Source organism: Scomber japonicus, chromosome 20, assembly GCF_027409825.1.
Source record: "Scomber japonicus isolate fScoJap1 chromosome 20, fScoJap1.pri, whole genome shotgun sequence".
NCBI lineage: Eukaryota > Metazoa > Chordata > Actinopteri > Scombriformes > Scombridae > Scomber > Scomber japonicus.
Window position 1 is genome coordinate 1,308,949 of NC_070597.1, and position 16,035 is coordinate 1,324,983.

The 16,035-nt window shown below is 39.8% G+C and overlaps 1 protein-coding gene across 1 annotated transcript; it reads right to left on the bottom strand.

Moving 5' to 3' along the window:
• Positions 1-3,245: 3,245 nt before the first annotated feature.
• On the bottom strand, positions 3,246-13,548 carry LOC128381614 (microfibril-associated glycoprotein 4-like). Its single transcript, XM_053341661.1, has 5 exons — positions 13,521-13,548; positions 4,541-4,579; positions 4,356-4,452; positions 4,102-4,269; positions 3,246-3,609 (listed from the first exon to the last, which is right to left on the bottom strand). The coding sequence occupies exons 2-5, from the start codon at positions 4,565-4,567 to the stop codon at positions 3,356-3,358; spliced, it is 546 nt and encodes a 181-aa protein (XP_053197636.1). The 5' UTR covers positions 4,568-4,579; positions 13,521-13,548; the 3' UTR covers positions 3,246-3,355.
• Positions 13,549-16,035: the final 2,487 nt, after the last annotated feature.

The following is a 16,035-nucleotide window of genomic DNA, read 5'->3' on the forward strand; positions in this document are numbered from 1 at the left end:
ATATTAATAAGCAGTATAAATATTTATCAGTTGGATCATAAAGTATGATGTGTTGTTTCTTTTGTTCCAACAAAAAAAAAAAAAAAGTGCTCAGTTATTAGATAAAGATATAGTTGAAAGAACACCCGTCCCACTTCATTTTTTTATTGCCTATTGTTCAGATTGCTAACTTATTACTTATTGTTCTATTTTTATTGATGCTCTTTAGCACTCTGCTGCTATGATGCTGTAAATTTCCACCTTGTTGGACTTATAAAGGATCATCTTATCTCATCAGGTTAGTGGCTACAGTCTGACTGTGTATGATGATCTTTGTATTTTTCCAGGCTTTTCTTCAGTATTGTTACATTCAAACAATTAAAAAGAAAACTTCTTGTTTGGTAGCAAATTACCGCTTTCTGATTGGCTGCTCTTTGTGATCAATAAAGAGCCCTTATTATGCTGAGACAAATTTCTAACCATTATATTTCTTTAACACTGAATTCACATTGGAATAAAAGTTGATCCATATTTCCATCAAAACCATTATGCCACAGAAAGCCAAATCTAAAATACAATGGTTTCCAGTATCTTAAAACACTGAGCTTGAATAGATCTGAGGTTGAGATCTGAACAGAGGTGATGTGTGTTTGAGAGGACCACTGACCCATAACTTGTATGAAATGTTCTGGACCATTACAGCAGGCTGAAGTGGCAGCTCCAATCCTTAAAGAGTGTCTGCAGTAATGGGTATGAGATATACTGGATAAGGAGAGTACGTGGTGGAAGTGGAGTTTGAGCGACATGACTGTATCTAGAGCTGATGGTATGAATGTACATAGACAGATTAGCACTGATTATAGCTTGAGGCGAGGCCTGGACGGCTGGTGATGAGTTTAGAGCAGAAGTGAATGCTGCTAAAATAAGCTGTGATGGGTATGTGTTTCTATAACAATGTAGAATGAGCATAGGTGATGAAACAATACAAGGTGACTACTACAACTATTGGGGTGTTCCCATTATACAATTCTAGTACTACTCGACTCGGTTTTGGTACCAGGCACGTTGTTTTCCATTACTTCATAGTACCTCAACATGAGCAGAGTAGTGCTAGAGAGCTGTATAATGGAAAAGCCCCAAAAGTTATGTTGTCATGAGTGTGATGGAAACTTTCTTAAGCTGTCCAGTATGATGAGTTGTTGATGAATACTGGACGAGCCAACACCCGTCAATGTACTAGTTCAGGATTTACAAGTTTAACGTCAGTGCTGTAATATCTAGTTTGTACATTTATTTCATGTTTCATTTTCATCACCTTTTGGGTCTTGTTTCAGAGCTTCACTTCCTGTCCTTGTGTGCGATTACTTACCCTGCTCTGATTGTTGTCCCCTGTGTTGAATTATCCCTCCTTCACTTGTGCATTTAGTCTGTGGGCTCCCCTTTGTCTTTGTCACATGTGTGGAAATAGTAGGACCCAATTACAGCACAAAACCAGGGAGCAGTTTCAAATGGACCTTTATTATAGTCCACACGGTAACAGAACAGGTATCTGGCAGGATGGGTTCAAGGTCTCAGGGTCACCGTAGACAGAGTTAGCAGCTGGTAAAGCAATGGCAGGAACACCCATGGACATGAGGTTGACCAGGCGGAAGTCTCCTGACAGGACGGAAGCTAGGGGTAGATAGGAACAGGCGATACTCGAGGTCAGGGACAGAAGGCTGGTGTGTTCACCGGGGTAGACACAAGGAGGTCAAAAGCAAGCAGGGTCGAAACCAGGAAAACAGGCCGTAAATGAGTGCTGGAAGGTCTGCCATGTAGACGAAGACAATCTGGCAAAGAGTGAATAAACAACAGGAGTATATATAGTGGCTAGATTACAAATGGGTTGCAGCTGAGAGTCCAGGTGAACAGAGTTAACTGATGAGGTGGGTGTGGCTGATTAGCAGGAGTGGAACAGGAATGTGCTGAATGCAAATTTACCAGCAGCAGGAGAAGAGTAGAGCAGACTGTGACAGTCTTTGCTAGTTCATGCCATCTGTTCCAGTGAGCGTCACAACCTTGTCCTTGTGTATTCAACCCCATTTGTTTTTTGACTATTGTTCCCCTTACCATACCTGCTTTCATTCAAATCTTTGGATTTTGAACAGAGAGTTGAGTATTGCATTTGAGTTCTCCTGTCAGTCGGACAATTAAACTCTCAGTTGATTTAATTCTCATACAGAGTAAACACTGTACGAATAAACAGGAAGGACTGGAAACAATGAGAATATTGAAGTGCAAATATTATCATATACTCCAAAGCACCTTACTGACTTCTGGCTGTGAACTTAATTTAATCTGGACCTCTGTACAGATAACATGCTTAAAGATTAAAGGGATTAAAATTCATGATGTCCAAATGAAGAGTTTTCAGCTCAGATACGGGTCTGTTCAAAACCGCATCCTTTCCTACTACTCTACTAACTCTGACATCATGTGAAGTATGTAGTGTGTTTAACTGCGTAGTATGTGATTCAGAGTATGTGAGAAGTTCCTGGATGGTTTATTAGATTCTCCAGAAATGCAGAGTATGCATCAAGAGATGACTACTCACACTCAAATTACCCAAGATGCAACACAACTTCTGAAAATGACAGGAAGTGCGTTACTCGCTACGGCTAACTTGAGTGGCTCCGAATTCGTAGGAACAAAACTTTAAACAGGTGTTATTTGGACAAATTAGCGCCACATTGTGGATCTAAAGGGATACTTTACTTTCTTCCTAAAAAAGGTTAGAAATGTGGATAAAGTGTTATATTTACAGAGTTAGAGATAAAATGAAATCAGCTTCAGTCTGATGTTTTCAGCTCGGGTAGGAACCAAATGCATTGTGGGTTATCGTGTAGTTTACTACAGTGTAAACGGTCTGCTTACTATCTGGTCGCTGTGTGTAGGATGGAAGTATGTAGTATTTGGTTTCTAACACAGCCAGTCAGTCTGTGGATACAACTAGATGGAACTAATAGACAACAGAGACATCTAGTGGCGGAACGTGTTCATTACAACAGAGTTCAAGCTGCTGTGAGCTCCAATTCAAGTCAACTCCATCTGTCATTTGGTTCTTCATCACTTCAGTGATCTCATGTGATGTTTCTGATGTAAGCTGCTCTGTATTTGTTCCTCTGGATCCTCCACTAAGTTCCCCACCTGTCCAATCATTTCTCTACACTAACAGCTGTTAGACTTTACACCCAGCAACTGCTCTTATACACACACTTCACTCTGACTTTTATTGATGCTGGAAATCTTTATTTGATTAATATGTGAGGTTACAGATTAGATCAGAGAGAAAGAAAGAAAGAGATCAACAGATATTCTGTTTGTTCGTTCTGGAGAATTACTGCACAGGACGAATCTTCATGCTAATGGTCTTCAGGGAGTATTCAAAACCCTTCCAGTGGTACCATGACACTCCTACAGCATGGATAGTGGCATCAGCCCCCCAGCGATAAACGCCGTTAGGGTTTGTATTGTGACAGTTACCGTACCAGAACGCCCCCAGGAGCAGTCTTGCACAGTTACCGCCATTGGAGTCCTGGTCTTTGTCGAAGGTGGAGAACTTCTGTCCGTTGTGATGATTCAGGGCGTCTCCTACAGAAACACAAGAAAACAACAAGTGTATGATCACAACACTGCTGCTAATGACACCATATTATATAATGTTATATAACTATTAACACTACAACTGTCACTACTAATACAGTACTACTGCTATGGCCACCACTTGTACAAATACCTCCAGTACTACTAGTACTGCATCTGCTGCTGCTGTAACATAACAACATGCAGTATGTCATGTAGACAAGAACTGTAAAAGGTTGAAGGGATAAAAACACCTGAAACCTGCTGGGGCTCATTTACATGTTTCCTTTAAATGTGTTTATAAAAACCAAAGCTTCATGTAATTAATAAAACATGAGCAGAACACAGATTTGTTGTTACTGAGTTGAAAATCTTTGTGAATCTGTCTTTAGCTGAAGGAATCACACAAATAATCCAATATAAGGACAGAAATCCTCAGTGTCTCCATGTGGAAACCAAACATCAGACAAACAGAAGTACTAACTGCTAACAGTAACTGACCTGCTCCTCCATCAGTGAATCCAGACACATGCAGTCTGTATCCGTGGGACTCTGGGTCGATGGAGAACGAGGAGTAACGAGCAAACACTTTGTTCCCACTGAAGTCCTCCATGTCGACCAGCAGCTCAAACTTTTTCCTCAGAGTCAGATGGAAGAGACTCTCCAGGCCTGAAAACACACAAACATGAAGTCACGTCAGAGTTTGTTTGTTTTAATGAACAGAGAGTTTCATGAAGTCACATGACTGTTCTCACCCAGCCAGTACTCTCCAGCAGCGCTACCAAAGCCCTTCTTGTAGTGATCCCAGGGCCTGTAGAAGTTCACCGAGCCGTCCATCCTCCTCTGGAACACCTGGGGGTTATTATGACGGTCAAACAGGAAGTGTTCATACTGAAAACCACTCAGCTGTGACTTGATGACTTCTGTTCAAAAAACTCACCGTCCAGCCTCCTCCATCTGAGTCCATGTCACAGTACACCTACACACAAACACACTCATTAGTAAATATGATCCTTTACTAAAACTATATTCAACCAATCAGCAGCTGCCACGTCTTGAGTCTGAAGCCCCTTAAAGTGTCACTGACAGCTGCTAGCTGCTCCAACTGACTCCTATTCAACAAGTCTCAACTTCTCTCTAGAAATACTGAGTCAGTCATTGTTTTCAACGAGTCATTCTGGTCTCAATCTCTAAATTCAGGCCCTCTAATAAGTGTGCTGGTGGTCATTTTAGAAATTATTGCCCCGTTAAAGGACCAGTGTGTAAGATTAATGGGACGTATTGTCAGACATTGATTATAATATTTATAATTATGTTTTTATTAGTGTATTAAAACCTGAAAATAAGAATTGTTGTGATGTTAGCATAGAATGAACCTCTATATCTACAGAGGTCCTCTTCCACAGAGCCTACCATGTTTCTACAGAAGCCCAGAACAGACAAACCAAACACTGGCTTGTTATGACCTGACTCAAGTGGCCACAACAAAAGGGAGACACACCATGTTAGAAAACAACAGATTCAAAATCTTGTTATATTATCCATTGTGTCAAATTTTCATCTAACAAATACTAACGGTGTCAAATAAATGTAGTGGAGTAGAAAGTACAATATTTCCCTCTGAGATGTAGGAAGTAGCATCAGATGGAAATAGTACAGTAAAGTACTAGTACCTCAAAATGTACTACAGTAAAGTACTAGTACCTCTAAATTGTACTTAAGTAAAGTACTTGAGTAAATGTACTGAGTAACTTTCCACCACTGTGTGACAGTGTGAGGGTTCATGTGTAGTTTGTGTCCTGCTGAAAGCTCAGACATACAGTCAGTCTGTGGATACAACTAGATGGAACTAATAGACAACAGAGACATCTAGTGGTAGAACCTGTTCATTACAGAAGAGCCTCCAGTTATATCTGCTGGTTTAGTAGAATCAACCTGAACTGTCTTCACATGGTGATGGACTCATCTTTGAACCAACATCTAACTGTGTCCCAGAGAGGATGAAGTGTACCTGGACAGCAGACGTGGATCCGATGGGATAGATGGTGTACACTCCACTGAGTTGGCTGTTGTCATTGTTATGGATGTCATTGCAGTCCAGCGGGAGGACGAGAGGTAAGCAGCAGGTCAACACTGGAGCCAGGAGGAGGAGGAAGACTGAAACCAGCTGCAACAGAAACACAGCAGCACACACAAAATAAAATAAAACTAGACTCAGAGAAGATTCACTTCCAACCTTGTTAAAACAGCTGACTGTAATTTGGGATTTTTAAACAGAATCACAGAGTGAAATTTCAAAGGTGTATAAAGTCACAAACTTACCTTCATCATCAGAGTTCTGCTGAGAGGATCTGATGAAAATCTTGATGTCAGTCAGTCTGGATGCTCTGATGTGTCTGAACTGTATTAATATCACAAATATTAATAAATGACTGAACAGCTGCTGCTTCACACTGATAAGTGAAAACATGATGTCCTTTAATGTGTGTGTCCCTGTTAACATGACTTTATTGGGCCTGAAAACCCGACATCCACCTACATCTCATCTGTTTCTCAGGTCTCTACAACGACACAACTGATAACTGCATCATGCATGTGAATCATTCACTAACCATAACCTTGTGTACCAGTTACTCTGGTGTGTCCTTTTTGTTAAGTGTTGTAGTATTTGTAACTTGGAGCTGTAGTATTAGTTATAAATGTTTATCTAAAGTGGACTTGTTGGTGTTTCCTTGTACTTGCATCTCTGTCACTAAACCTTGAAAGACTTTACACCCTCTCCAATTTATAATTAAGATTAATAACAATCATAATTCAAATTGAACTCTTGTGTGGACAGCATTGAACAGTCTCCTTATTATACCTACTCTAATATCAGTAATGTTTCTGGATAAATAATTTAATGTTGGAGTTGTACACAATTATAATGAATCATTCAAATAGTCATAAAACTATTTGAGAGCACAAATTCCTGCAACCTGAACACCTCGTGTAGACATGCTGCTAAGTGTCTAACACATGTTGCTGTCATGTAAGTTGGTGTTAGCTTCTGTCCTCTGCTTCATTAGTTTGTGTATTAAAATTTGGCAAATTCCTGTAAACTTATAACTAAAACTTCACTCAGTATTGTAACGTCAGGAATATTATTCATTTACTGACATTTTGTTGCTTTCAACTGATCAAAATATTGATAAATACTGCTCATATTTCTTTCTTTTCTATTTCCTTCATTCACCAAATCAGTCAACAAAGTAACATAACACATGACTATAACTACCATCTCTACTGTTATCAGATCATTTAAACACACATAGACACAAACATGATGAAAACTGTTGGTTACGTTACCTTTAGATGCTGAAAATAATCTGAATCAAGCCGATGAGTGAGGGTGAAATTAATCTGCAGCTTCAACCAGGAAACCAACCAGGAGACGAATGAACAAGTTACTCACAGCCGGAGGTTTATAAGGTCTGCTGAGTGACAATCACAATTGTCTTTAAACATCTTTAACATGGACCAAAAGTCAAATATTAAACAATATAAATGTTTATCAGTTGGATCATAAAGTATGATGTGTTGTTTCTTTTATTCCAACAAGGAAATAAAGTGCTCAGTTATAAGAAAGATAATTGAAACACCTGTCCCACTGTTTTTTTTTATTGCCTATTGTTCAGATTGCTTACTTATTCTTTTTTTAATTGATGATCTTTAGCACTTTGCTTCTTCGATGCTGTAAATTTCCGCCTTGTTGGACTTATAAAGGATCATCTTATCTCATCAGGTTGAGGATGATGATCTTTGTATTTTTCCAGTTGCTTCAGGCTTTTCTTCAGTATTGTTACATTCAAACAATTAAAAAGAAAACTTCTTGTTTGGTAGCAAATTACCACTTTCTGATTGGTTGCTCTTTGTGATCAATAAAGAGCCCTTTTTATGCTGAGACTGCCAAATTTCTAACCATTATATTTCTTTAACACTGAATTCACATTGGAGTAAAAGTTGATCCATATTTCCATCAAAACCATTATACCACAGAAAGCCAAATCTAAAATACAATGGTTGCCAGTATCTTAAAACACTGAGCTTGAAAAGATCTGAGGTTGAGATCTGAACAGAGGTGATGGTGTGTTTGAGAGGACCACTGACCCATAACTTGTATGAAATGTTCTGGACCATTACAGCAGGCTGAAGTGGCAGCTCCAATCCTTAAAGAGTGTCTGCAGTAATGGGTATGAGATATACTGGATAAGGAGAGTACGTGGTGGAAGTGGAGTTTGAGCGACATGACTGTATCTAGAGCTGATGGTATGAATGTACATAGACAGATTAGCACTGATTATAGCTTGAGGCAAGGCCTGGACTGCTGGTGATGAGTTTAGAGCAGAAGTGAATGCTGCTAAGATAAGCTGTGATGGGTATGTGTTTCTATAACAATGTAGAATGAGCATAGGTGATGAAACAATACAAGGTGACTACTACAACTATTGGGGTGTTCCCATTATACAATTCTAGCACTACTCGACTCGGTTTTGGTACCAGGCACGTTGTTTTCCATTACTTCATAGTACCTCAACATGAGCAGAGTAGTGCTAGAGAGCTGTATAATAGAAAAGCCCCAAAAGTTATGTTGTCATGAGTGTGATGGAAACTATCCTAAGCTGTCCAGTATGTTGATGAATACTGGACGAGCCAACACCGGTCAATGTACTAGTTCAGGATTTACAAGTTTAACGTCAGTGCTGTAATATCTAGTTTGTACATTTATTCCCCGTTTCATTTTGTAATCACCTTTTGGGTCTTGTTTCAGAGCTTCACTTCCTGTCCGTGTGTGATTACTTACCCTGCCCTGATTATTGTCCCCTGTGTCGAATTATCCCTCCTTCACTTGTGCATTTAGTCTGTGTGCTCCCCTTTGTTTTGTCACACGTGTGGAAGTGGTAGGACCCAATTACAGCACAAAACCAGGGAGCAGTTTCAAATGGACCTTTATTATAGTCCACACGGTAACAGAACAGGTATCTAGCAGGATGGGTTCAGGGTCTCAGGGTCACTGAAGCCAGAGTTAGCAGAAGGTAAAGCAATGGCAGGAACACTCATGGACATGAGGTTGACCAGGTGGAAGTCTCCTGACAGGACTGAAGCTAGGGGACGCCACAGGCAGATAGGAGCAGGCGATACTCGAGGTCAGGGACAGAAGGCTGGTGTATTCACCGGGGTAGACACAAGGAGGTCAAAAGCAAGCATGGTCGAAACTAGAAAAACAGGTCGTAAATGAGTGCTGGAAGGTCTGACATGTAGACGAAGACAATCTGGCAAAGAGTGAATAAACAACAGGAGTATATATAGTGGCTAGATTACAAATGGGTTGCAGCTGAGAGTCCAGGTGAACAGAGTTAACTGATGAGGTGGGTGTGGCTGATTAGCACGAGTGGAACAGGAATGTGCTGAATGCAAATTTACCAGCAGCAGGAGAAGAGTAGAGCAGACTGTGACAGTCTTTGCTAGTTCATGCCATCTGTTCCAGTGAGCGTCACAACCTTGTCCTTGTGTATTCAACCCCATTTAGTTTTTTGACTATTGTTCCCCTTACCATACCTGCTTTCATTCAAATCTTTGGATTTTGAACAGAGAGTTGAGTATTGCATTTGAGTCCTCCTGTCAGTCGGACAATTAAACTCTCAGTTGATTTAATTCTCATACAGAGTAAACACTGTACGAATAAACAGGAAGGACTGGAAACAATGAGAATATTGAAGTGCAAATATTATCATATACTCCAACGCACTTTACTGACTTCTGGCTGTGAACTTAATTTAATCTGGACCTCTGTACAGATAACATGCTTAAAGACTAAAGGGATTAAAATACATGATGTCCAAATGAAGAGTTTTCAGCTCAGATACGGGTCTGTTCAAAACCGCATCCTTTCCTACTACTCTACTAACTCTGACGTCATTTGAAGTATGTAGTGTGTTTAACTGCGTAGTATGTGATTTAGAGTATGTGAGAAGTTCCTGGATGGTTTACTAGATTCTCCAGAAATGCAGAGTATGCATCAAGAGCTGACTACTCACACTCACATTACCCAAGATGCAACACAACTTCTGAAAAAAACCCAAAATACAAACGTCACAGGTCACCACCTCGGTGGTTTCAAATTAGCTGCAGCGAGGGTATGTTCGCTTCCTCTTTTCAAAATAAAAGCACCAATTCTATCGTTATGGTTTTCTTAATAATAAAAGGCAACGGGTGTTTTATTTTGTGAAAATGACCGGAAGTGCGTTACTCGCTACGGCTAACTTGAGTGGCTCCGAATTCCTAGGAACAAAACTTTAAACAGGTGTTATTTGGACAAATTAGCGCCACATTGTGGATCTAAAGGGATACTTTACTTTCTTCCTAAAAAGGTTAGAAATGTGGATAAAGTGGTATATTTACAGAGTTAGAGATAAAATGAAATCAGCTTCAGCCTGCTGATTTCAGCTCGGGTAGGAACCAAATGCATTGTGGGTTATCGTGTAGTTTACTACAGTGTAAACGGTCTGCTTACTATCTGGTCGCTGTGTGTAGGATGGAAGTATGTAGTATTTGGTTTCTAACACAGCCAGTCAGTCTGTGGATACAACTAGATGGAACTAATAGACAACAGAGACATCTAGTGGCGGAACGTGTTCATTACAGCAGAGTTCAAGCTGCTGTCATAGACTGTATATAAGTCTGTGAGCTCCAATACAAGTCAACTCCATCTGTCATTTGGTTTTTCATCACTTCAGTGATCTCATGTGATGTTTCTGATGTAAGCTGCTCTGTATTTGTTCCTCTGGATCCTTCACTAAGTTCCCCACCTGTCCAATCATTTCTCTACACCAACAGCTGTTTGACTTTAAACCCAGCAGCTGCTCACACACACACTTCACTCTGACTTTTATTGATGCTGGAAATATTTATTTGATTAATATGTGAGGTTACAGATTAGATCAGAGAGAAAGAAAGAAAGAGATCAACAGATATTCTGTTTGTTCGTTCTGGAGAATTACTGCACAGGACGAATCTTCATGCTGATGGCCTTCAGGGAGTAGTTATGACCCTTCCACAGGGACCATGCCACTCCAACACCAGAGACAGTGCCATCGGCCCCCCAGCGATAAATGCCATTGGGGTTTGTTCGGTGACATTCGTTGTACCAGAACGCCCCCAGATATTTTCTGGCACAGTTACCGCTGCTGGAGTCATGGTCTTTGTCGAAGGTGGTGAACTTGTGTCCATTGTGATAATTCATGGCGTCTCCTACAGAAACACAAGAAAACAACAAGTGTATGATCACAACACTGCTGCTAATGACACCATATTATATAATGTTATATAACTATTAACACTACAACTGTCACTACTAATACAGTACTACTGCTATGGCCACCACTTGTACAAATACTTCCAGTACTACTAGTACTGCATCTGCTGCTGCTACTGTAACATAACAACATGCAGTATGTCATGTAGACAAGAACTGTAAAAGGTTGAAGGGATAAAAACACCTGAAACCTGCTGGGGCTCATTTACATTTTTCCTTTAAATGTGTTTATAAAAACCAAAGCTTCATGTAATTAATAAAACATGAGCAGAACACAGATTTGTTGTTACTGAGCTGAAAATCTTTGTGAATCTGTCTTTCGCTGAAGGAATCACACAAATAATCCAATATAAGGACAGAAATCCTCAGTGTCTCCATGTGGAAACCAAACATCAGACAAACAGAAGTACTAACTGCTAACAGTAACTGACCTGCTCCTCCATCAGTGAATCCAGACACATGCAGTTTGTATCCTTGGGACTCTGAGTCGATGGAGAACGAGGAGTAACGAGCAAACGCTTTGTTCCCACTGAAGTCCTCTATGTCGACCAGCAGCTCGATGTTTCTGCTCTGAGTCAGATGGAAGAGATTCTCCAGGCCTGAAAACACACAAACATGAAGTCACGTCAGAGTTTGTTTGTTTTAATGAACAGAGAGTTTCATGAAGTCACATGACTGTTCTCACCCAGCCAGTACTCTCCAGCAGCGTTACCAAAGCCCATCCTGTAGTGATCCCAGGGCCTGTAGAAGTTCACCGAGCCGTCCATCCTCCTCTGGAACACCTGGGGGTTATTATGACGGTCAAACAGGAAGTGTTCATACTGAAAACCACTCAGCTGTGACTTGATGACTTCTGTTCAAAAACTCACCGTCCATCCTCCCTCATCTGAGTCCATGTCACAGTACACCTACACACAAACACACTCATTAGTAAATATGATCCTTTACTAAAACTATATTCAACCAATCAGCAGCTGCCACGTCTTGAGTCTGAAGCACCTTAAAGTGTCACTGACAGCTGCTAGAACTGACTCCTATTCAACAAGTCTCAACTTCTCTCTAGAAATACTGAGTCAGTCATTGTTTTCAACGAGTCATTCTGGTCTCAATCTCTAAATTCAGGACCTCTAATAAGTGTGCTGGTGGTCATTTAAAAAATATTACTTTTAATAAGATGCAACCTCCAGGAAATCTATTAGTGTGTCTCAGAGCCTCCAGTGTTGATGTTCAGTGGAGGAGAGATACACCAGCTTCAGCAGCATCAGATTGCATCGTAAAGTCCACGTCAGTGAACCAACTCATAGTAAAACATAAAGCTCGTCTCCAGAGTGTCAGGAGGAGGAATAATGTGTCCGTTTCCCAGTCACAGTTTCTTCAGGAGTTTTATGTTGACTTCTGTCTGCTGACACTAACAGACTATTAATGATTTTAAAGGTAAAGTACTGTTTCAAAATGATATAATCCTCTTTGTCAGGTTCATCAATGATGAAATGATCTGAAGTCTAGAATTTTTCAATGTTTAGACTCATCCTTACTTTATTGGACTCAGTAGTAGTATTTCCTCCCTCCTTGACTAATCTCTTAATATTTCTTAGGCTCACACTTTGGTGTTGATGTGTTTTTAAACAAAGGATTTCAGATAGTTATACCAAAATGAGTTTTTTTAAATGGAGAAAAAATGCATATGGAATGTCAAATTCACTCTGCCTAAATGATTAAATAAGGCATGTGCTGATAAAACCATTTGATTCCTATCAAGCTTTGATTTGAAGTGTCATTACTGAGTCAAATGTATGAAATTTGTCCCGTGGAGCCAAAATGGCCCAAAAAGCTTGTTAGCATGCAGTATGCAAACAAAAGCAACATGTGCAGAATGCCAACAATACTCTCCAGTATGCATCTGACCAGTCTACCTCACCTACTGTGTCCCACAATGCAAAGCACTGGAATATCAGAAGAACTGACTGAGTGATGAAGTTATACCATTGGTTGGCCGAATGCCACCACTTCCTGTATCTGTTTCAAATTAAAAGCAGTTAAATGTTCATCTTTGGTAAAATCAATAAGACCACAAGATGCTGCTTGGTAGCAGTGATTACTGAACTGTGAATATAGACGCTGATGAGTTTTGATTCAAACAGACTCTCGGACTCTTTCACATGAAAACACTCACACACACCTACATTTCTTTTCCTGCTTGATTTAATACAACTATTGAAAACTGAACTGAGTTGTGGTCCATCTGTTTTTGCAGTGCAGGTTTTGGTGACGTATATTTTATTGCTTTTTGCTGTTTGACTTATTGTCTTGTATGGCTTGACGATGCTACTTTCTTTCTGTTTCACAGTTATTATGTTTTAGACGTAACTCTGACTGGCACCGCTCTTCATTTAAAAGTGTTAGAACTACAAAGTTTATATAAAGTCTGTGTATCCAACCAGTAACAGGACTACCTCCAGTTATATCTGCTGGTTTAGTAGAATCAACCTGAACTGTCTTCACATGGTGATGGACTCATCTTTGAACCAACATCTTCTAATTGTGTCCCAGAGAGGATGAAGTGTACCTGGACAGCAGACGTGGCTCCGATGGGATTGATGGTGTACACTCCACTGGGTCGGCTTTTATCATTGTTATGGATGTCACTGCAGTCCAGATTTGAGCAGCAGGTCAATGCTGGAGCCAGGAGGAGGAAGAAGACTGAAACCAGCTGCAACAGAAACACAACAGCACACATGAAACAGAAGATGTTAAAGAACAGTTCAGTTCATATGAGCAGTGAGAGAGGTTTTCCTCTCTGTAATCATTCCTCCTGTTCATACTGACTATTAAAAGATCTCCTTCTAATGTGCTTCCAGTGTTCAGTGATGGAGGACTGTATCACAGTGAGTCACACAGTCACAGTCATTTAAAGTAGATGATCAGCTTCTATTGAGCTTCAGCAGTCTGAGTTAGTCATATCAAGTGATATCTGACACATTTACAGTCTTTCTAGCAGTAAATTCCCTCTTAGTGTTTCCTGTTGAGCTGTGGTGGAAGTATAGTAACAAAGAGACTTTGGTACTAAAAACACTGTAACGCTGAAACATAGAAGATGAAGATTTGACTCATTTGGATGCTGAAGCTTCATATTAGCTTCACATCAACTTTTAAATCCATGTTTCCACAGAAGGATCCTGACTGCTGGTTTAAAACACTTTCAAAATTGTGAACCCATACGTTAAGCAACTATTTCTGCTCATAAATGTCCTTAAAATCAAAATTGAAATGATTATGGATCCCTGGTCAACACATCCTCTAACAAACTGAAAGGCCTGATCAACATGAATTTAGTCAGGTGTATAAAGTCTCAAACTTACCTTCATTGTCAGAGTTCTGCTGAGGTGATGTGAAGAAAATCTTGATATCACTCAGTCTGTATGCTCTGATGTGTCTGAGCTGTATTTATATCCCAAAGATTCTACCTAATCCTACCTAACCACTCCTCATGCCTGAACCTCACCAGTGTGAGCAGGTAGTGGGCATGTTGTGTGGCAGGTGTGCTGTGTGTCTCTGGGTTTGTGGGTGGAGACAAAAGAATAGACTTCATGCTGGCAGAGCTTATAGATTACTGACAATATAATTACCTCATGAATTCTTTCTCATGACTGATGATCTTTTTGTACCTCATCACAACATTTTTATTTCATTACGGACAATGAATTTATTTTATATTTTAAACTTGTAACAGACCATTACCACCAGTTTTGCAGACAAGGTTTAAGCCTAAAGCCAGCCTGAAATGTTCATTTAAACTTGCTTAACTCAAAGGGACTTGCACAGACATATATTAAAATAAGCGTAGGTTTAACCTGTTCAACATTACACAAAGCCGATTGCAAGAAGGCAGATAATACCTGGTCTAGAACTGCATTGGAGCCTAAGTTAATCCTCTAAGGAGACAGGTTTAACTTCTGCTTAACAAAGTGTGTGAGCGAGAATCTGGATTACTTGGATTATCTAAATAAAGACCAACATGCAATACAGCGGCCAGCCAGATGAATCCATGATGAAAGGATTAATCCACTGCATTACTTTGACGAAATAACTTTTCTGGAACGCTTTCGTATGTACAAAGAATAATGGAGATAATTTCTATGCTTGAGCCTAGACTTTCCACTCTTTCTCAAAGAGGAGGGCCCACACCCATTTCTCTCCAAGTTCTGATCACGTTGAGGTTTTTGGCATCTCTAATTTTTCATTGTGAAACTGGTGATTTGTGTGGTTCCAGTGAAGCAACTGTTTGCAGAATAGTTCAAAGTCTGCAGAGCAATTTGTCAACTTCGTTTACATCAGTTTTCCTGATGCTGCAGGCCAAGCCAGCTATGAAGTGCAATTCTATGAATATGGGCTATTTCCAGGAGTGACAGGCTGTATGATGATGAATGCTCATGTTAACTACATCAAGGGGTCTGGTGGTCATCATGTTCTTAAGCGATGTTAAGATAAGATAAAGGTTTGGGGTCTTGGAATGTTTAAGTGAGTGTAGACATTTATGGCTGAAGATCCCATCTCCTATATCCAAGGGATGTGTGACCCTTGTATGATATGACTTTGGGTAATAAGTATGCATATATGAAAATGTATTTGTTTGTGGACATTGGCTGTACTCATATAGGTTGACATGTTTGACCAATCACAGATAATTTCTTTGTTCCTCCAGAGACTATAATAGATTAGGTTTGATCTTTGCTTGTTGAGATGAGCTTGTATGAATGCTGTCTCCTTATTGTACAATAATAATTGTTTAATCTTCAACCCAGCAGTATTTTGTGTATTATTTCATATTTGTGTTTAGTGTTTTCAGACAATTTCCACAACATATTCATATATGGCTTATTTTTGCTTTGCTACTGTTTATGTTGTACACAGTTAAAGTAGTATACAAAATTAAATGAAGAAACTGCAAGGCTGGTTTGTGTTGATTACAATACTCACGCACATGATGGTCCATTGTGGTCAGCATTAACAATTGTCTCATCACCGTATTTTGTTTTGCATATATCCTCCAACTTCATTTCCAATTCAATGAGTAGAATTCT